Source organism: Ornithorhynchus anatinus, chromosome 5, assembly GCF_004115215.2.
Source record: "Ornithorhynchus anatinus isolate Pmale09 chromosome 5, mOrnAna1.pri.v4, whole genome shotgun sequence".
NCBI classification, from domain to species: domain Eukaryota; kingdom Metazoa; phylum Chordata; class Mammalia; order Monotremata; family Ornithorhynchidae; genus Ornithorhynchus; species Ornithorhynchus anatinus.
This window is the reverse complement of record NC_041732.1, coordinates 60,141,275-60,164,156: the sequence shown is the minus strand read 5'-3', so window position 1 is coordinate 60,164,156 and position 22,882 is coordinate 60,141,275. Positions and strand designations below refer to the sequence as shown.

At 52.1% G+C, this 22,882-nt stretch overlaps 1 protein-coding gene across 1 annotated transcript; it reads right to left on the bottom strand.

Annotated features, from left to right (window-relative positions):
- Positions 1–953: 953 nt before the first annotated feature.
- TAS1R2 (taste 1 receptor member 2) lies at positions 954–21,323 on the bottom strand. Its single transcript, XM_029065953.1, has 6 exons — positions 21,127–21,323; positions 18,126–18,426; positions 15,130–15,882; positions 9,836–10,048; positions 5,240–5,360; positions 954–2,110 (listed from the first exon to the last, which is right to left on the bottom strand). The coding sequence occupies exons 1-6, from the start codon at positions 21,321–21,323 to the stop codon at positions 1,182–1,184; spliced, it is 2,514 nt and encodes an 837-aa protein (XP_028921786.1). The 3' UTR covers positions 954–1,181.
- Between the last annotated feature and the right edge of the window lie 1,559 nt (positions 21,324–22,882).

Genomic DNA, 22,882 nt, shown 5'->3' with positions numbered 1-22,882 from the left:
TCTATGGCCCCAGCTGGTCCAAAAAGGGCCTGGGACCCTGGGCAGACAGACTTGGTCCATTTCACCAAACTTAGGGCTGCCTTAGCTTCAATTTGGGCTTCTGGAGACAAAGCAGTAAGTCCTTGGAGACTGCTCCTTAGACAGGTCCTCTGATTGGTCCAGGAAAGTTCCCAAGGGTTTTAGCAACCCTGGTCCCCACTCCCTTATTGCCCCCTCCCCAACCTTCTTGGTCTATCTCGCTGCCAACCCCTTGCCCACATCCTCCCTCTGGCCTGAAACACCCTCCTTCCTCAAATCCGACAGACCGTTACTCTCCCCCCTTCAAAGCCTTATTGAAGCACATCTCCTCCAAGAAACCTTCCCTGACTAAGCGCCCCCCCCTTCCTCTTCTCCCTCTCCCTTCTGTGTCTCCCTGCCTTGCTCCCTTTATTCATCCCTCCTCTCTGCCGCATGGCACTTATGTACATATCTGTAATTTATTTATATTAATGTCTGTCTCCCCTTTTAGACCGTAAGCTCCCTGTGGGCAATAAATGTGTCTGTTTATTGTTATATCGTACTCTCCCAAGCACTCAGTACAGTGCTCTGCACACAGTAAGCGCTTAATTATTACAATTGTATGAATGAAAGAATGACTCTGGGAAATTCCCCGAGGTCATTCGGGCAGACAGTGGAGTGAGGCAGCACAGCGTTAGGGGTGGTGGAGAGTTTCGACTGGGATGACTTCCATGACGCTGGTGTGTACGTGTGAAGGTGGTGTGGTGTTGTTCCTCTACTCAGAAAGTTGGTCTACACAACCCATGGGTTGCCAGTGCGAGTGGAGTAATGGTGTAGTTCTACCCCCAAAAGATTAATCTCCCTGGTCCGAAGACTAACTCAGAGACGCTGGCACCAGGCATCACCGACACCCTGCCTAGAAATGGAGCGAGAATGAGAATTTTCTACCAGGAAACTCAGCTTGGAATAATGATATTTCCAGGGGCAAATGCAGAGGAGAGGTTGTTCAAAGTCCCTGAGGGAAGGAAGAGGGTTCCCCCTTCCCCGGAGATCTCAAAGAGTTGGCTCTCTCTCAGAAAGCTTGGGTTGTCCTGCTTAGTGACAGAATCCCAAAGGTCTTCTCTAGCTTTTGGCATTGAGAAAAAAAGAGGGCTTTCTGGTTTCTCGGCTGGGGCGGTGACCACCTAGTCCTGCCTCATTGTGTATCCCTGGATCATATTCTGAAAGTAGGAAGACGTGTTGCGCTCTGGGTGGAAGAGGATCATGTAGCATTTGGGAGCAAAATAGCCCAAACTGATCCCCAGGAGGTTAACCACCGTCACGGCCGCATCAAAAATGGTCACCAGGACCCCCTCGTACACCGACATGAAGGTGCAGAGGGACACGGACGAGGTGAAGTAGAAGGTCATGTTGAGGGTGATGAACTTGGCCTCGTTGTAGTTGGTCGGAAGTTCCTTGCCCATGTACGCGAAGAGGAAGCCCACGAGGGAGAGCACCAGGTCCATGCCGGTGTTGGACAGCAAGGCGTGTCTGTAGTTGGGATCGCAGGTCAGGATCATCACGTTGGCGTCCTCGGGGTCCAGCCGGGTGGTGGGGGCGTAGTTGCTGGCGACGACGTTGATGGCAATGATGACGACCTTCAGGGTGGTGAACAGGGCCACGAAGGCGTAGGGCCCGTGGTACTTGAGCCAGCACTGATAGGCCCGGGGCCACTTCCTGGCCATCTTGAAGATGCAGACGATCTGGAAAGACCTGACGGCGATGCAGGCGATGCAGACGGTGAAGCAGAGGGTGAACACGGTCTGCCGGCACAGGCACGTGAACTCCGTCGGCTTCCCGACGTGCACCGGCACGAAGGCGAAGCCGACGGCCAGCGGAGCCAGCATGAGGAAGCACATCTTCCCGCCCGCGGATCTCACCATGGGAGTGTGGAGGTGGAGCCCGAAGATGGCCATGATGGCCAGGGTGCTCAGGAAGCCCAGGGTGGCAAAGATGATCAGGACGATGGTGGGTCCCTCGTGCCAGTCCAGAAACACCAACCTCCTTTGGAAGCACCCCGTGCTCCGGGGAAGGGACCACTGGGTCTCTGGGCAGTTGAGGCACCCGAATTCCTCTGAAAAGGCCAAGAAAAGGGGGAGATGCTAGTGCAGGAACAGCCAGGGCTAGATTTGGGGCATACCCTCTTTCACCCCACTCCCAAACCCTCCTGTTTTCCCAAGAGTGGGGAGGGTAGATTTATAATAATAACAATAATAAAATATGGTATTTTTAAAGTGCTAACTATTTGCCAAACACTGTGATAGATATGAGGTAATCAGGTCAGACACAGTCCCTCTCCTACATGGTGATCACAGTCTTAAAGGGAAGAAGAACAGGTATTGAACCCCCATTTTACATGAGGAAACTGAGGCTCAGAGAAAAAAATATCTTGGCCAAGATCGCACAGCAGGAAGAATCCTGGATCCTGGATTTGAACCCAGGTCCTTGACTCCCAGGCCCGGGTATTTTCCATGCTGCTTCTTGATGGAATTGTGCCTTCCTTAGACAGTGAGCCCCATGTGGGACGGGGGCTGTGTCTGACCTGATTGTACTGTGCCTACCCCATGGTAAATGATTATCACGTACAATTATTATTATTACTATCGTTGTTGTTTTTATCGTCTGTACTAGGCAAACATCCCCCAGCTGGGTGAAGATGGCATTAATAGGAGGAGGCTGACAAACAGCTAGCTGTGCCAATCACCAAATGCCACCCGCCGCAAGATGTCCCCTTCCCCCACCAGCAGAAAGATTGATGTCTCCCACCAGAACATGTCAACTTCAAACCAACTGCAACACTTTCCTCTCCTTGGCAGGATTAGAGGAATAACCCTGCCCACTGACTGGGCCTTACTGACGGCACATCTCCTCCAGGCAGCCGTCTCTGACTGAACTCTCCTTTCCTCTTCTCCCTCTCCCTTCTGCACGGCCCTGACTTGCTCCCTCCATTCATCTCCCCTCCAAGCCCCACAGCACTTAAGCACATATCTATAATTTATTTATATTCGTGTCTGTCTCCCCCTCTGGACTGTAAACTCGTGGGCAGGGAGTGCTTCTATTATATTGTCATATTGCACTCTCCCGAGAACTTAGTACAGTGCTCTGTACATAGTGAGTGCTCAATAAATACGATTGACTGACTGACTGGTGGAAAGGCTGAGGCCCTGCATCAGCCAACAAGAGCCATACCTCTCCAGACTGTAATAATAATGTTGGTATTTGTTAAGCGCTTACTATGTGCAGAGCACTGTTCTAAGCGCTGGAGGAGATACAGGGTAATCAGGTCGTCCCACGTGAGGCTCACCGTTAATCCCCATTTTACAGATGAGGGAACTGAGGCACCGAGAAGTGAAGTGACTTGCCCAGAGTCACACAGCTGACATGTGGCAGAGCCGGGATTCGAACCCATGACCTCTGACTCCCCAGCCCGGGCTCTTTTCACTGAGCCACGTTGCTTCTCTTAATGCTGGCATTTGTTAAGCGCTTACTACGTGCAAAGCACCGTTCTAAGCGCTGGGTTAGATACAGGGTCATCAGGTTGTCCCACGTGAGGCTCACAGTCTTAATCCCCATTTTACAGATGAGGTGACTGAGGCGAAGAGAAGTTAAGTGACTTGCCCACAGTCACACAGCTGACAAGTGGCAGATCTGTAAGCAGACTGTAGGCAGAGAATGCATCTACCAACTCTATTGTATTATATTCTCCCAAGCACATAATGCCTTCACACAAGAAGTGCTCAATAAATACTACTAGTAACGATATTGCCCTCAGCCTGGTACCATAGCAACAAGATCAATCAAGCATTCAGTGATATTTATTGAGCACTTACTGACTGCAGAGCACTGCAGTAAGCACTTGGAAGAGTACAATATGGCAGAGTTGATAGACACGCTCCCTGCCCTCAATGAGAAGCAGTGTGGCCTAATAGATTGAGCTCGGGCCCGGGAGGCAGAAGGTCTTGGGTTCTAATCCCGGCTTCGCCACTTCTCGGCTGCATGACCTAGGGTAAGTTACTTCTCTGGGTCTCAGTTACCTCATCTGTAAAATGGGGGTTAAGACCGTGAGGACCAGGTGGGACACGAACGGTGTCCAACCTGATTAGCCCAAAGGCCTCCTCAGGTTGGAAACCTGGGTCTCAGGCTAAGCCAACCTGGCCTGGGCCTAGACACCGCTTATGTCCCGAATTCAGGATGTAGCCCCGTGCCTGCCCAAGGCGAAATCACTTCCCAAGGCGAAGGAGATGGGCGAGGAGGCAGGGCAGCACACGAGCAGGGGAGTCCATCACAAAAGTGCGACTAGACCCGCAGGCTGCTGGAAGGAGCAACAGCCAGGTGACTGTGCCGTGGTCACCTCGCCCATCACGGCGTCCTCCGGATAAGAGCCCTTCTCCCGCCCTTCTCAACGTGTTACTCCCCTGCCTGCTCAAGTGGGGCACCTACAGCCTCAGAAGAAACACCACCAGCAGGAACTAGCAAGGACCGGCACAAACCTCTATCGCTAGGATCAATTCCTTTGCGCAGGTTATTGATCTTAAAGTCTCGGGCCTAGAGTTCACCCGCCCCTCTCAATGGGAGATTCCATCATCATCATCAATCCAGCTGGGGTACATGGGGTCCTCCCCAGTTTGGCCCAAAGGAGCCAGGAAGGGACAATAGCGAGAGAGGAAATAGGCACGGTCCTCCCCGTCTCAGTCCGGATCGGTTCAATCCGTGAGTCAGTGATATTTACTGAGCACCTACTGTTTGCTGAGCTCTCGGGGAAGTATCGTACAATAGGGTTGGTAGACACGGTCCCGGTCTCCGAGGAGCTCACAATCCAGTGACCATGTAAACACTTACCAAGTCCTTCTCAAAAGGGACTCAAACCCTCAGATCAATCCAAAAGCAGCGTGGCCTAGTGGAAGGACCACGGGCCTGGGAGTCAGAGGACATGAGTTCTAATCCAGGCTCTGCCACATCTGCCGTGTGACCTTGGCAAATCACTTCATTTCTCTATGCCTCAGATACCTCATCTGTAAAATGGGGATGAAGATTGTGAGCCCCATGAGGGACAACCTGATTACCTTGTATCTAACTCAGGAAACTTCTAGGTCAGATTCCAGGGCTAGACAGAACCCTGTCCGGCCTAATCCCATCCCGCCTCTCCCCCCATCCAACTAGGAAGGAACTGAACAGATTTTTTTTCAGAGACAAGAACTCGTACCTGATTCGTTGAAGTAGGTCCCAGCCTCACAGTACTTGCATTCAAAGCAGCAGGAGTGCACCCCTACCGGCTTCTTCCACTGCCCCCGGCCACATTTATTGGAGCAGATTGAGAATGGAATCTGAATGGGAAGAAATAAAAGAATTCATCATGCTCAATGACCAGGAATAATAATAATAATATTGGCATTTGTTAAGCGTTTACTATATGCCAAGCACTGTTCTAAGCGCTGGGGTAGATACAAGGTACCCAGGTTGTCCCACGTGGGGCTCACAGTCTTCATCCCCATTTTATAGATGAGGTAACTGCTGAGGCACAGAGAAGTGAAGTGACTTGTCCAAGGTCACACAACTGACGAGCGGCGGAGCCGGAATTAGAGCCCATGACTTCTGACTCCCAAGCCCGGGCTCTTTCCACTGAGCCGTGCTGCGTCTCATCGATAATAATATGTACTCACAATAACACGATAATAATGGTGATATTCATTAAGCCCTTATTATGTGCCAGGCACTGTACTAAGCACTGGGGTGGGTACAAGCAAATGGGGTTGAACACGGTCCCCGTCCCACAAGGGGCTCGCAGTTTCAATCCCCATTTTACAGGTGAGGTTACTGAGGCAGAGAGAAGTGAAGTGACTTGTCCAAGGTCACACAGCAGGAGCCGGGATTAGAACCCAAGTCCTTCTCACTCCCAGCCCAGTGCTCTACCCATTAGGGACTCAGTAATAATAGCAATATTTACTGAATACCTATTAAGGGGGGTACACAGAACTAAGCGTTTGGGGAAGTACAAAAGAAAACACATCCTCTGCCCTCAAGGAGTTTACAGTCTGTTGAGGGAGGTGAACAAAATAATGGGAGCAGGAGGAAGACTGAGGAACAGATGAGGGCAAATAGGTCAGGAGGAAATAGGGTAAATCAGAATAAAGAAATGAATGTACAATTGAACTTCTAACTGAGGATGATGCAGAAAGCTAAGTGCCAGGCCTGAGGTCTGGTGGATCTGAAGGCGGGGGGCAAAGAGGGAGCCCCAAGCCCTGGGAACGATGGGAGCGAGGAGTCGGAGGAGGGGGCAGGGGGGCATTTAACAGCACTCGGGACACGTCAGATAGGTGTCCGAAAGATGCCAGTTGCGATGATGAACCAAGGCAAGTCCTATTCCCCCAGCCAGATATGCGTTCCCCCTCATTCAGGCCATGTTTTCCCACTCCTTAAGAACCTCCGGTCGTTACCCATCCACCGCCCCATCAAACGGAAACTCCTTACCGTTGGTTTTAAAGCACTCGTTCACCTTGCCTCCTCCGACCTCACCTCGCTATTCTCCTTCTACAACCCAGCCCGCACACTTCGCTCCTCTAACGTTAACCTTCTGGCCGTATCTCCATCTCGTCTTTCTAGCCGCCGGCCTCTCGCCCATGTCCTGCCTCTGGCCTGGAACACCTCTTCGTATCCAACTCTCTCCCCACCTTCTAAGCTTTACTGACGGCACATCTCCTCCAAAAGGACTTCCCTGACGAACCCCTTTTTTCCTTTTCTCCCATTCCCTTCTGCTTCACCCTGACCTGCTCCCTTTATTCATTCCCCTTGCCAGCCACCCAGCACTTGTGTAGAAATCTGAAATGTATTGATTGATACTAGTGCCTGTTTCCCCCTCTAGACTGTAAGCTTGTCGTGGGCAGGGAACGTGTCTACCAACTCTGTTATTCCGTACTCTCCCAAGTGCTTAGTACAGTGCTGCGCACACAGTAAACTTGGACACTAAGCACTGAGCCAGCCACTGCGTGTCACTGTTGCATCAAGCGAAAGGCTGAGCAGCGGTTTTCCGGCGTGGTTTGCTTCCCAGAGCCCAGCCTCATTCCAACCCCTCTTGGAGCAGGGGATCCCAGAGCCAGAAAGGAAATTCTGCTGCCCCTCAAGTCTCTCAGATCCCATTTTTCCCACCTGGTAAAAAGTGCGGTCAACTATCCCGAGCTCGGAAGAAGCCGGGCAGAGGCCTAACAAAAATCAGGAAGTGCCCTCCCGGAATAGAGAAGCAGCATGGCTCAGTGGAAAGAGCCCGGGCTTGGGAGTCACAGCTCATGGGTTCGAATCCCGGCTCTGCCACTTCAATCATTCATTCAATAGTATTTATTGAGCGCTTACTATGTGCAGAGCACTGTACTAAGCGCTTGGAATGAACAAGTCGGCAACAGATAGAGACGGTCCCTGCCGTTTGACGGGCTTCCGGTCTTACCGGGGGGAGACGGGCAGACGAGAACAATGGCAATAAATGCCACTTGTCAGCTGTGCGACTGTGAGCAAGTCACTTCACTTCTCTGGGCCTCAGTTACCCCATCTGTAAAATGGGGATGAAGACTGTGAGCCTCACGTGGGACAAGCCGATTACCCTGCATCTACCCCCAGCGCTTAGAGCAGTGCTCTGCACATAGTAAGCGCTTAACAAATACCAGCATTATTATTATTATTAAATAGAATGTGCTCTGCCTTTCCTTTCCACAACCTTTGGATCTCGTGCTCATGTCCGTTGGTGGACAGAAGCAGGGTGGAAGGAAGTCAGTCTGGTGGGGGTGGGAGGGGAGACATGAGCTCACGCCGATGGGGAGGCTCAGAGAAGCAGAGTGGGTTGAGCACAGGCCTGGGAGTCGCAGGACCTGGGTTCTAATCCCGGCTCTGCCACTTGTCTGCTGCGTGACCTTGGGCGAGTCACTTTGCTTCTCTGTGCCTCAGTAACTCCATCTGTAACATGGGGGTTAAGGCTTTGAGCCCCACGTGGGAAATGGACTGTATCCCACCTCATTAGCTTGTACCTACCCCACCGCTTAGTACAGTTCTGGCAGACAGTGCTTAACAGATACCGCTGACAAAAAAAAAAAAATGGAGACATAACCGATCCGCAACTGTGCTCGTCTCTCCTGGTTGTCCTTGACCAAGCATAGCTGCCAGCTATGGCCCAGGGGATGGGTAGTCCTCTTTGCCTCCTGTCTGCTGCCTCGAGTCCAGGGTCCCCCTGAACCACCCATGGTGGAAGAGGAGAAATAGAGGGCAGGGCTCAGGGGGTGGAACAGTTGGAAGACCTGTCCAGCGGGCAGACAGATCAAGGCACCATTGGGCAGACCAGTCCTGTGTCGAGTGGGAAGGATGAGGGGGAGGGAAGCCCAGGGTATTTGCCACAGGAAGGGCCTAGGAAGTTGGAGAGCGAGAAAAGGAAGTTTGAGGCTGGGGGGGAAAAGAGAGGGTGGGAGGAGAGGAGGGCTGACATGGTTGGAGCCAACAATCAATCAATAGTCCCATCATTCCAGCCCCCAGACCAGGCCCAGTCAATCAAAGAATCAATGGTATTTATCAAGAGTTCTCTAGACAGTAAGCTCACTGTGAGTAGGGAATGGGTCTACCAACTCAGTTATATTTTATTCTCCTCATCACTGGCTTTAAAGCAGTCTATCGCCTTGCCCCCTCCTACCTCACCTCGCTTCTCTCCTTCTACAACCCAGCCCCCACACTTTGCTCCTCTAGTGCTCACCTTCTCACTGAACCCCGATCTCACCTGTCTCACTGCTGACCCCCGGCCCGCATCCTGCCTCTGGCCTGGAACGCCCTCCTTCCTCAAATCCAAGGGACAATTACTCTCCCCTCCTTCAAAGTCTGATTGAAGGCACATCTCCTCCAAGGGGCCTTCCCAGACTAAGCACCCCGCCCCTTTCCTCATTCCCCTCTCCCTTCTGTGTCACCCTGATGTGCTCCCTTTGCTCTCACCCCTGCCCCGCCGAGCCCCTCAGAACTCAAGTATGTATCTGTAATTTTATTTATTTGTATTTATGTCAGTCTCCCCCCATCTAGACTGTGAGCTCGTTATGGGCAGGGAATATCACTGTTTATTGTTGTATTATACTCTCTCAAGCGCTTAGTACAGAGCTCTGCACATAGAAAGCCCTTAAAAAATACAAATGAATGAATATTCTCTCAAGTGCTTAGGATCCTGCTCCGTGCATAGTAAGAGCTCAATAAATACAATCAATTGATTGATTACTTACTGTGTGCAGAGTAGTATATTAAGGGCTTGGGAGAGTAACGTGTTGTAATGTAGACGGTATTTGTTAAGTGCTTACCATGTGCCAAGTACTGTTCTAAGCGCTGGGGTAGATACAAGGTTATCAGGTTGTCCCACATGGGGCTCACAATCTTAATCCCCACTTTACAGATGAGGTAACTGAGACACAGAGAAGTTAAGTAACTTGCCCAAAGTCACACAGCTGACAAATGGCAGAGCCAGGATTTGAACCCATGACCTCTGACTCCCAAGCCCATGCTCTTTCCACTAAGCCACGCCACTTCTCATACAATACAATAGTCAGTAGACACATCCACAGTGCTCTGCACACAGCAAGCGCTCAATAAATGTGAGTGAGTGAGTGAGTGAGTGAGTGAGTGAGTGAGTGAGTGAGAGTGAGTGAATGAACATCCCCTGCCCAAGATGAGCTTACATGGGGACCTCAGGAGTGGAACCTTCATCAGCCAGGTGACTCCCCGCCCCCCCAAGACCATGACTGGAGGGGAGCGGAAGGGACATTGGGGAAGACGGCCTTAGGCAAGGACCTACTGTGTTGTTGGGGGTGTGCCAGGCGATGTCCCAGCCCAGGCTCTGCAGCCTCCTCTCCTCCGATCGGTACAGGCCCACGCTCCGGAAGGAGCTCTTGCCGCTGTCCCACTGCCACTGGATGATCTCAAGGTCCATGATCGGGTCGCCGTATTTGTCGAAGGAGATCTGGTGGCCCAGGAGGCTGAAGTTGACTTGGCCCACTTGCTTCAGCAGCTGAGAGGCAGAAAGGGAAGGGGAAAAGAGGATGGAGTCGAAGGCAGGGGCAGGGTCGGGGGGAGGTGGGCCGCGACGGGGTCATCTCCCTGGACCTCAACCCCCCCGGCTGCAATCCGTGGCACAATCGATCAATCAGTCGATCTATGAATGGTATTTGTGGAGCATGTACTGTATGTGGAGCACTGCGTTAAACGCTTGGGTTGGTAGGCATGGACAGCTCCACCAAGCCACGCTCCCATTTCATCTTCCCTCGTTCTCTTTTTTCTTCTATTCGTTGAGCACTTACTATGTGTCGGTCACTGTTCTAAGCACCGAGGGGGTAGGTACACGTAAATTAGGTAGGATACAGTCCATTTCCGGCGTGGGGCTCAGTCTGTGTCGGAGGGAGAATGGGTATGGAATCCCCATTTTACAATTGAGGAAATTGAAGCCCACAGAAGTGAAGTGACTTGGTCAAGGTCGTACACCGCAAGCAATTGGCAAAGCCAGGATTGGAATCCAATTCTTCCGACTCCCAGGGCTGGGCTTTTTCCACTAGGCCATGCTGCTCTTCCTGAGTCTTTACTATGTGCAGAACACTGTCCTGAGTGCTTGGGAGAAGACAGTACAGTACAGACGGTACAGGTCGATACCCCTGCTCGTCCCCTCCACCGGCCCCTGAAGCCAACGGATCTGAGCCAATTCCCTCTCAGCCGAGAACCCTGAATCGTGGTCTGGGGAGAGGAAGCGGGCAAGACCAAACAACAGCTATTTCTTCCACCAGAAAACCACTTGGCAGATGTGAAGAATGGAGCCCCCTGGGTCCCTATAGGGGAGAGGGAGAGCCCTTCCCTTCCTCAGTTCCCCCTCTGGGAGGTCCGCCCAACCTCTGGCTCTCTGCTCTTCAGATGGGGGGAGGGAGCTGGGCCAGGTGGCTCGAGACCCTGGATCGGGGCTAGCAGCTTCCCGGAGAAAGACCGAGCCTGCTGGGCTTGGGGGAGAGCCCGTTCAGATAATTACGGGGATGCAGATGCGAATGTCTCTTCTTCCAGGTAGCGCTGGGGAAGATTGAGGCGGGCCCAGATGGGAAACGGGAAATAGGAATTCAGAGTGTCCAGGGATCCCGTCTGCCAGACCCTAGAAGTCTGATTCGCATCACTGTGGCGATGGGGACCTAGGTCATAATAATAATGATGATGATGGTGGTATCTGTGAAGTGCTTACTGTGTGTCAAGCACTGCTCTAAGCACTGGGGAGATGCAAGCTAATCAGGTTGGACAACGCTCATGTCCCACATGGGGCTCACAGCATTAATCCCCATTTTACAGATGAGGTATCTGAAGCAAAGAAAAGTGAAGTGACTTGCACAAGGTCACACGGTTGACAAGGGGCAGAGTCAAAACTAGAAACTAGATGCTTCTGGACTCCCAGGCATGTGCTCTATCCATTAGACCACATCTGCTCCATCCTCCCCTCCTTTCAAAAAGCCTGGCATCTGGGCACCGTCACCCTGGGCCCCTGTGGATCTCTGGGCCCCCGTAGGACTCAGATATCCAGGCTGAAGGTGCGGGACCCTGGGTTCAAATGAGATCTTGGACCCACGGCTGCTGGACATGTGGGAAGAGTTGAATTGAGAGGAGCTATGAGGTCTAGGGGAAAGAGCGTTGGGCTGGAGTCAAGACCTAGGAGTCACGTCGGGTAACTTTGGACAATCACTTGGACTTTCTTTGCCTCAGCTTCCCTGCCCCTTCTTCCCTCCCAAGTCCATGCACAAGGACAAAGGGGAAACTCAAAGCAGGTATCTTTCCAAATTTGGTTTATATAGACATTTTAGGTTCTCATCATTTTTATGGTATTTGCTAAGCACTTACTATGTGCCAGGCATCGTACTAAACGCCGGGGTAAAGACAAGCTAATTAGGTTGGATACAGTCCATGTCCCACGTGGGGTTTACAATCTTCATCCTCATTTTACAGATGAAGTAACTGAGGCACAGAGAAGTGAAGTGACTTGCCCTCGCGCAGCATACAAGTGATAGAGCCGGAATTAGAACCCAGATCCTCTGATACCCAGGTCCGTGCTCAATCCACTCAGCCACGGCCATAGGACCATAGGATTTAACTTCCAGGGCATTCCTGGAAGCCCAAATAGAGCAACTTTTCCCAGGCCCAACCCTCACAGGGTCCCTTTCCTTTTTGGAAGTTTAACATGGTAATATTAATTATGGTATCTGTTAAGCACTTACTCCGTGCCAAGCACTGTTCTAAGTGCTGGGTAGATACAAAGTAATCAGGCTGTCCCACGTGGGGCTCACAGTCTTAATCCCCATTTTACAGATGAGGTAACTGAGGCAGAGAGAAGTTACGTGGCTTGCCCAAGGTCACACGGCACACAAGTGGCAGAGCTGGGGTTAGAACCCATGTCCTCTGGTTCCCGAGTCCGTGCTCTGTCCACTGAGCAACGTTGCTTCTCTAACTTCCAACCCTGGACACCTCACATCTCAACTGTCGATCAGTGGTATCTGAGAGCTAACTGTGTACTGTGCTAAGCGCTTGGGCGAGGGAAGTACCACCGAGTTGGTAGGCACGTTCCCTGCCCACAAAGAGTTTATAGTCTTCTCATGCCTCCTGTTCCCTCCAAACCTCTGGGCACAGTGTCTCTGCCCTGCCAAGAATCAGGGTGAATGATTCTCTGGGTGAATGAGGTTTGGAGTTGGGGTGATTAGAACCCTGATCTTCCAACCTCTCCTCTCCCACCAGACTCAACCCTCTTGGAGAAGGGGCGGAGGGAGCAGAAGGCAAAGAAGACCGACAAGATCTTCTGGATCTTGCTTACACAGAAGTCAGCATAGCCAAAGTCACCCCAAAGGCAGCCATTTCTCCCCTTCCCCCCCTGCCCAACTCAATGACCAGTCTATTTTGCTTCTCCACAGCCCCTCAAGTCACCCATCGCCCTGGGAAATGATATGTGACACTCTTAATCCCAGCTCTGCCATGTCTGCTGTGTGACCTTGGACAAGTCAGTTAACTTCTCTGCGGCTCAGTTACCTCAACTGTGAAATGGGGATAAGAGCACGAGCCCCGTGTGGGACAGGGACTGTGTCCGACCTGATTAATTTGAATCTCGTCTTAGGCTGTTGAGTTGTCTCCGACCCACGGCGGCTCCACGGACGCATCTCTCCGGGGAACACTCCTCTCTCCACCTGCAATCGTTCTGACGGTGTATCCCTAGAGTTTTCTCGGTGAAACTATGGAAGTGGTTTCCCTTTGCCTTCTTCGGCACAGTAAACTCGAGTCTCTGCCCTCGACTCTCTCCCCGGCTGCTGCTGCCCAACACAGGTGAGTTTTGACTTGTAGCAGGTGGCCTTCCACTCACTAGCCACCACCCAAGCTAAGAATGGAATGGACAGGCCTCTGCTCGATTCTCCCTCCCATAGCCGAGGCCGGAAGAGTACTGGAAACTCTCCAGTTCAATAATAATAATAATAATAATGTCGGTATTTGTTAAGCGCTCGCTATGTGCCAAGCACTGTTCTAAGCTCTAGGGTAGATACAAGTTCATCCAATCACTCAATCGTATTTATTAAGCACTTACGGTGTGCAGAGCACTGTACTAAGCACTTGGGAAAGCACAGTGCAACGATAAGGTTGGACAAAGTCCATGTCACACAAGGGGCTCACACCCTTTTACAGATGAGGTAATTTGGGCCCAGAGAAGGGAAGTGACTTGCCTAAGATCACCCTGCAGATGAGTGGTGGAGTTGGGCTTAGAACCCAAGTCCCTCTGACTCCCAGGCCCCTGCTCTAGCCATTAGGCCACACTGCTTCTGGACCAGTGCTAGGCACACGGTATGCGCTTAACGAGTGCCATAATTAATATCATTATTAGTGTCATTTGGCCACGTAACAGGACCATCTTGCCGGTTATGGACAGTGAACCAATAGCGCCTCGGTGCCAGGCAGGGAGTATTCATCTGATCGTGACTGTTCGCGGCTGTTTCCTCCCTCACCGCGTCAGACAGACCACAGCTCTGCCCACATTCAAATCCCGCCCTAAATCCCACCTCCGCCAGTTCATCTCCCAGCACTCTGAGCCACACCATCCCTTCGGTCAACTCAAGTACTTGCGACCTTAGACCCTCCTTAGCAGCGTGGCTCAGTGGAAAGAGCCCGGGCTCGGGAGTCAGAGGTCATAGTTCGAATCCCAGCTCTGCCACTTGTCAGCCGTGTGACTGTGGGCGAGTCACTTCACTTCTCTGGGCCTCAGCGACCTCATCTGTCAAATGGGGATTAACTGTGAGTCTCACGTGGGACGACCTGATTACCCTGTATCTACCCCAGCGCTTAGAACAGTGCTCGGCACAAAGTAAGCGCTTAACAGATACCAACGTTATTACATTATTATTATTCAGTCATTCAATAGTATTTATTGAGCGCTTACTATGTGCAGAGCGCTGGACTAAGCGCTTGGAATGGACAAATCGGTAACAGATGGAGACGGTCCCTGCCCTTTGACGGACTCACAGTCTAATCAATAATGTTGGTATTTGTTAAGCGCTTACTACGTGCAGAGCACTCTTCTAAGCGCTGGGGGAGATACAGGGTCATCAGGTCACCCCACGTGAGGCTCACAGTCTCAATCCCCATTTTACAGATGAGGGAACTGAGGCCCAGAGAAGTGAAGTGACCTGCCCACAGTCACACTCGTGTGTGCTCGATTACTCAATGAATGTTACCGCTATGACAGTTATTACTAGTGTACTTCTAAAGCCCCCAGCGCAGTGTACAGCATCAAGTGGGTGCTCAATAAATAGTATTGCTATTTGTTAAGCGCTTACTATGTGCCGAGCACCGTTCTAAGCGCCGGGGTAGATACAGGGTCATCGGGTCGTCCCACGTGAGCCTCGCAGTTAATCCCCATTCGACAGATGAGGTCACTGAGGCCCAGAGAAGTGAAGTGACTTGCCCACAGTCACAGGGCTGCCAAGTGGCGGAGCCGGGATTCGAACTCGTGACCTCCGACTCCCAAGCCCGGGCTCCTTCCGCTGAGCCACGCTGCTTCTCGAACCGCTATCGCGGTCACCGTCACTGGAAGCTCACCTGCCAGGGGTAGACCGCCCGCCTGCGACAGCTGGTGAGGTTGCAGGCCAGCAGGCGGTGCAAGGCGTGAGCCACGACGTACACCCCGCTGTATACGTTGTACACCGAGCGCTCCCCGGACCGGGTCAGGACGTCGTCCAGGGCCTGGATGGTGCCCAGGCAGGCCTCGCACTCCTGATTGCAGGTCTCGCCCGGGACGGTCCGGTTGGCCGGCTCCGGCCCCTCCCCGGCCCGCCCGGCCCGGAAACTGTGGAAGCCGGAGATGTCGACGCTCCGGGTGGTCACTCCCAGGAAGGTGCCGGCCCGGCGGATGAAAGGGAGGCCGTGGAGGATGGGGTCGACGGACCAGGACTCGGAGGCGATCCACACGGCGGACGTCAGGTTCTGCCGCACCACCTCTCGGAAGAAGTCGCGGAGGACCACGTCGGGGGACATCACCATCACCACCCTGGCCGTGCTCTCCTTGATCTTCCTCACGACGTTCTCCAGCCGCCGTCGGTCCGGCGCGGAGGGCCGCGGCAGGGACTCCTGGAAGGCGACGCAGATGTCCTCGGGCAGCAGTTCGCCGATGAGCCGGCCGCTCTCCTGCCCGTAGTCGTCGCCGCTCAGGATGACGATGAACCAGTTCCAGCCGAAGTGGACGAGCAGCTGGATCATGGCCTCCACCTGGGACGGCCCGTTGGGGATGGTGCGGAAGACGTTGGAGAAGCGGTCTGGGTCCCGCAGCTGCCGGCTGACGGCGCCGTAGGTGATCTGGGGGAGGAGAGGGGGGACCGGCCGAGCTCCGGGGGCGGCCGGCGGGGTCCGGGCCGCGGGCGGCTGCCTCGGGATCTGCCCCCATCCACACGGCTCAGAGAAGCAGCGTGACTCAGTGGGAAGAGCCTGGGCTTCGGAGTCGGGGGTCATGGGTTCGACTCCCGGCTCTGCCCCCCGGCAGCTGTGTGACTGTGGGCGAACTATTACAGCTGCAGAGGGCGGGGAGGGCCTTGATTTGGCAGGGCGGGAGTTGAACGGGTCGCCAGTGCCCAACCTATACGAGGAGGCCCCTCATAGGACGATACATATAATGGGGGGGGGGGGGGTGTATCCCCCATGAAGCCCGGGGACTGCAGACCTCTGACGTGGCTTAGTAGAAAGAGCCCGGGCTTGGGAGCCAGAGGTCATGGGTTCTAATCCCAGCTCTGCCACTTGTCAGCTGTGTGACTTTGGGCAAGCCGATTAACTTCTCTGTGCCTCAGTTACCTCATCTGGAAAATGATGGTCTAAGACTGTGAGTCCCATGTGGGGCAACGTGATTACCTTGTGTCTACCCCAGCCTTTAGAGCAGTGCTTGGCGCATAGTAAGCGCTTAACAAATACCATCATTTATTTTTTTAGTTATTTATCCGCTGGATGAACACCGCCGCACCTCGATGAGGCGTAGGCCTCTGCCAGCCACTGAGGGAACTTGGGAACACCAGACACTGAGACTCACAAGACAACAGCGTGGCTCAGTGGAACGAGCACAGGCTTGGGAGTCAGAGGTCACGGGTTTGAATCCCGACTCTGCCACTTGTCAGCTGTGTGACTGTGGGCGAGTCACTTCACTTCTCTAGGTCTCAGTTCCCTCATCTGTAAAATGGGGATGAAGACTGTGAGCCTCACGTGGGACAACCTGATAACCCTGTATCTACTCCAGTGCTCAGAACAGTGTCTGCACATAGTAAGCCCTTAACAAATACCAACATTATTATTATTATTATCACGTGCATTGTCCCGGTTACACAGGCTAATGTGATGATGTCACGGTCACCGTGTTATGGTGGTACCCCAAAATCACCCTCACCTACAGTGTTTCTCTGGGGGGGGAAATCCCTGACCCCCTTTCCCTCCCTCCTCAGTCACTGGGTCCAGAGCCTCTGAATTCCCTTCCCAGATCTCTGGGAGCAGAGGTAGCACTTCCGAGCCAGAGAACTCAGCACCAGGAGCCGAGGAGGAAGGAGTCTGGGCAATAAAATAAAAGTAGCAGACACAGAGACGTCTGGTACTGCATTCCTACTGGATGGGTCGTAGTGGATAGAGCACGGGGCCGGAAGTCACGTGTTCGAATCCCGGTTCCAACCCTTTTCTGCTGCGTGACCTTGGGCAAGTCACTTTACTTCTCTATGCCTCAGTTACCTCATCTCTAAATGGGGATTGAGACTGTGTGCCTCACGGGGCAGGGACTGTGTCCAACTCAGTTTGCTTGCATCTACCCCAGTGCTTAATACAGTGGCTGGCACACAGTAAGTGCTTAGCAAATACCATTATTACTATTATTATTATTATGTCACACCCTTTTAGTCCACTCCTGACAGACTAGGGATGAAATCCTGGGAGAATGAGCTGCCTGGCCCTGGGGGAGAGGCAGGTGTATGTTTGATGGGGAAGGGTTATGGAAAGGGGATATAAGAGGGGGAGAGTCAAGAGCAACCTCACCCTTTTTTTAAAATGGTATTTTTTCAAGTTCTTACTATGAGCTGGGCACTGTACTAAGCACTGTACTAAGCACTGGAAGTATATGCGAGCTCATCAGGTTGGACATAGTCTATGTGCCACGTGGGGCTCACAATGTTATTTCCATTTTGCAGAGAAGCAACTCGGTCCATGGACAGATGAGGTAAATGAGGCACAGAAAAGTGAAATGACTTGCCCAAGATCACACCGCAGACAAGTGGCAGAGCCAGGATTAAACCCCATGACCTTCAGACTCCCAGGCCTGTGCTCTATCCACTACACCATGCTGCTTCCTTAATGCTTCCTTAAAGCTGACTTCTTCAACTAGCCCTCCAAGGACTGGTGGGGAAGACTCCAAGGGGAGAGCCTCATTCCCTGCTCCCTGACACGCTCCTTCCACCTTTGAGGCCGCTCCAAACCTGACCGTTCCTAGAGCACATAGGTGTAGCCTCCCATCCGGACCACCCCGCCCATCGGAGCCACGGAAGACGATGGCTTGTCACGGCAACAGGCCACCCTACCTGCGGGACGAAGAAGAGGGAGAAGAGATCGCCCGTGGTGATGGTGGCTTCCGAGGTGTCGGGCCCGATGACCGCCACGACCCGGGGCTGGTAGTCCTGGTAGCTGTTCAGGATGGGCAGGAGGTAATCGTCGTTGGACAGCAAGTAGAAGGCGGGCTGGATGTTGTTGGTGATGTAGCAGACGTCCAGAATCTCGTAGCCAAGGGTGATGCCCGGCAGCAGGCCGCTGTGGTTGTTGATCTCCTCCACCGCAAAGCGCATGGCTTGCAGGAGGTTATAGCCCACCACCCTGACTTCAGAGCTGAGGGGAGGCCAGGGGAGGGAGGTTGGGTGGTGAGAGATGAGGGACAAGTAGGGAACCCCTCACCCCCACCCCTGCAACATCCAGCCACCAGTTCCACTTTCCCAGTGTGGCTATTCTGTCCACCTAAGTCATGATGAGGTTGGGCCCACACCAGCCTCACTCTTAGGAAATGAAACCATGTCAACCTACCTGAGGTGATGCGAGTCAGTGAGAGCGGGGGACAGGGGTGGGAGGCCATAAGTCACCACAAGCCCCCTCCCATCGCAGCTTTTGCCACGGTTTTGGGCACTGGTCTGGAAACCAAGCCCTGCCAGAAGCGTGGCCTCTCCAAGGCTTGGCCTCACTGTGAGACAGTGTAGTAATGTTATTTTCTGAGTGTCTACTGAACGCAGATGACTGTACTGAGCACTTGGGAAAGACAAAAAAGAGCACCCAGGTACTCGGCGTGATGACGGTCAGCTCTCCCCCTCCTATCTTACGCTATTGATTTTCTACCACTACCCAGCCCACTGACTTCACTCCTCTAATACCAACCTCTTCACCGTGGACTTGATTTCATCTATCTCACCGCTGACCCCTTGCTCTCATCCTCCCTCTGGCCTGAAACTCCTTCTCCCTTCATATACCACTGACCACGGCTCTCCCTACCTTTAAAGCTTTATAAAAATCATGAATCCTCTCTCCTCCAAGAGGCTTTCCCTAACTAAACCTTCATTTCCCCTATTCTCTCTCCCTTCTGCATCCCCTGTGCATTTGGTTGTATCTGTACCCTTTAGCTCTTGATATTTACTCCACCATCAGCCCCACGGCACTTATGTAAGACCTATATCTGTGTCTATAATTATATCTATCTATCTATATATAAAATGTCTGTCTCCTCCTCCAGATTGTAAAGCCCCTGTGAGGAGGGAATGTGACTACCGATTTCGTGGTATTGTACTCTCACAAGTACTTAGTATAGTGTTCTGCTCACAGTAAGTGATCAATAAATACCATTGATCAATTGATTGATTGTCTCTGACCACCCCCTCCTTGTGGTATATGGGGAAAACTCTTCCTTCACTCTGGTCCCCACTCTCCCCACCTGCAACATCAAGCTGAAAAATCCCTTTTCTCTTGCCCCACTTACTCCAGGCGAGAGAGATAAGATCCCTAGACCCCTTCAAGGCGTGTAGAAGAAAAGAAGAGGTCTGTCTCGCTATGCAGTAGTACTTCTTTTTTTTTTAGAATACATAGGGGAGCCCCAGTTTCTACTCCAGCCAGGCTTCGAAGGTGGGAAAAGTAGTCGTCTGTAGGATATGAAAAGGGAGAGCATTCCAAGCCAGAGGCAGGGGGTGGGTAAGAGATCCGGGGTGAGGTAGACAAGACCGAAGTACAATAAGTATGTTGGCATTAGATGAACAAGTGTGTGGGATGGGTTGAAGTAGGGGTGTAACGAGGTGAGGTAGAAGGGGGCAAGGCGATTAAGTGCTTTAAAGCCAATGGCAAGGAGTTTCTCTTTGACACAAAGGTGGAGGGGTATCCACTGGAGGTTCTTGTGGAGCGGGGAAACAAGGACTGAATGTTTTTGTAGAAGAAAGATCTGGGCAGCGGAGTAAAATATGGACTGGAGTGGGGAAAGACAGGAAGCTGGGAGGTCAACAAGGTGGCTGATACAGTAATCAAGGAGAGATAGGATAAGTGCTTGGATTAAAGTGGGAGCAGTTTGGCTGGAGAGGAAAGGGCAGATTTTAGTGACGTTGTGAAGATCGAACTGACAGGATTTAGGGATAGAATGACTATATGGATTGAATGAGACAGATGAGTCACGGATAACATCAAGGTTATGGGCTTGTGAGACAGATGGGATGGTGGTGCTGTCTACAGCGATGGGAAAATTAAGAAGAGGGCAGGGTTTGGGTGGGAAGATGAGAAGTTCAGTTTTAGCCATATGAAGTTTGAGGTGACTGCAGGACAGCCAGGTAGGGGTGTTTTGAAGGCAGGAGGAAATGCCAGACTGCAGAGAGGGAGAGAGATCAGGGCTGAAGATATAGATTTGGAAATCATCTGCATAGAGATGGTAGTTGGTAGACACAATCCCTGCCCACAAGGAGTTTAAAGTCTAGACAGGATGGCAGACATTAATATAAATAAATAAGGGCAGGGAATGCGTCTGTTGTATTTCTGTGTTGTACTCCCGCAAGGGTTCAGTACAGTGTTCTGAACACAGTAAGTGCTCAATAAATATGATTGATTGATTGATTGCTATAAATATGTCCCAGATGAATCCCCTTTATTCAGCCTCGGGAAACTGGGACTTGGCCCCAAATGACATCAGGATCACAGCAGCCTCCTTACCGGTACCATGGATGTGCTCCACTAGGTGCTCTGTACCGGCTGCTCAATCAATTAATGGTATTTATTGAGTGCTTCCTGTGTGAAGAGCACTGTACTAAGCACTCCAAGGAAGACTCTGCAAACCCGTCTGAATAATTGAGTTTTCAGGCTCTGGAGTGCCCTGGGCAATTTTCTGCCCTGGTTCTTTTCTCCATTATCTTTCAATCCATCAATAAATCAGTCAATCAATCATTGATATTCCCCGAGTGCCAATTGCCATCTACATGGAATTTGCTCTTCCTCTCGCCCCAGACCTCCTTCCCCACTTCGCTCATCCGGGAAGCTCCCCGCCACTCACCATCACCCTAGCCGGGTACTTACTTTTTACACCTAGGCACTGATAAGTGATCCAGAGGTGCAGGTGCCTTCATATTGGCATGGAGGGTGAAGAGCCCCCCAAGGATGTAGTCTCCAGCCAGGTGGAAGTCCGAGGCGGCCTCGGCAGCGCCCAGTCCGGCCAGGACAGTGACCACCCAGCAGACCAAGCGGCCCCGGGATCCGGAGGCTCTCGCTGGCATCTTTCCGCCTAAAACAAACGTATTTCCATCTCTCCAGGCGGCACACTTGGTGTGACCTGGACCACTCCCCTGGGGGAGGCGGGGAAGCAGTGGCCGGGAGGAAGGACTGCTCAGATCCACGAGCGTGAATTTACATAAGCGTCATTTCTGGCCTGGTGGAAAAAGGCCCAGGCCTGCCGTTCCCTGGGGCTGTAGACAGAAGAGGCTGCATCTCTGTGCCGTATGTCTGTGTGTCTCTCCCATCTCCTCACGAGAGTGCAAGCCTCCCGAGGGCAGCCAATCATATTTATTGAACACTTACTGTATGCAGAGGAGTCTATTAAGCACTTGGGAGCAAACAATACAACAGTAAACAGATAATTTCCCTGCCTACAATGAGCTTACAGTCTAGAGAGGGAGCGAGGCATTAATATAAATACATTCCAGATATATACATAATTACAGATAATTACATAAATGCAGAGCCGGGGCCTCCTCTCTTCCCTTCGATACCCAAGTAGCGAGGGGCAAAGCTGTGGCCTGATGCTGGATGTGCTGGGTGACATGGCATAGTGGATAGAGCACGGGCCTGGGAGTCTGACGGTCATGGGTTCTAATCCCAGCTCCACCACTTGTCTGCTGCTGAGTGACCCCGAGCGAGTCATTTCACTTCTTTGTGCCTCAGTTATGTCATCTGAAAAATGGGGACTGAGACTGGGAACTACACGTGGGACAGGGGCTCTGTCCTAATCAATTCATTTGTATCCAGCCAGCACTTAGGACAGTACCTGACACATAGTAAGCGCTTAACAAATGCCATGATTATTATAGCTGAATGGAAAGGATGATGCAAAGGAGCCCAACGGGGACCCAAATTGATCTGAATTGCATCTAAAGAGAGTTGGATCTGCATAGGGTCTGAAACCTAGTTGGCTACTGGAGTGGGGAGGGAATAATAATGATAATAATGATGGTATTTGTTCAGGGCTTACTATGTGTCAAGCACTGTTCAAAACACTGTGGTAGATACAAGCTAATCAGGTTGGGCAGTCCTTGTCCCACCCGGGGCTCACAGCATTAATTCCTATTTTACAGACGACGTAACTCAGGTACGGAGAAGTTAGGTAACTTACCCAAGGACACACGGATGACAAGTAGCGGAGCTGGGATTAGAACCCCGGTCCTTCTGACTCCAGGCCCGTGCTTTAGCCACTAGACCACGCTGCTTCTCAGAGGGAAGGCAGAGTTAGGCCTGGAGGGGTGGTCCCACTGGGCCCACGGAGAAGGCCAAGTTTGGGGCTGAATACCAGCATGGTGGCAGTGGGGCTCACAGTATAAATAGGAGGGAGAACAGTTATTGTTTGACTCTCCATTGTACAGAAGAGGAAACTGAGGCCCCAGGGAGTTAAGTGGCTTTCACAAGATCACATAGCAGTTAAGTGGAAGAGACCGAATTAGAACCCAAGTTCTCTGACTTCCAGGTCCATGTGCTTTCCTCTAGGCCACTCTGCTTCCTCTGTGACTCCCACAGAGGGACAAGGTGCAGTTCCACAGCCAGTGGGTACTCAGGAAATATTGAC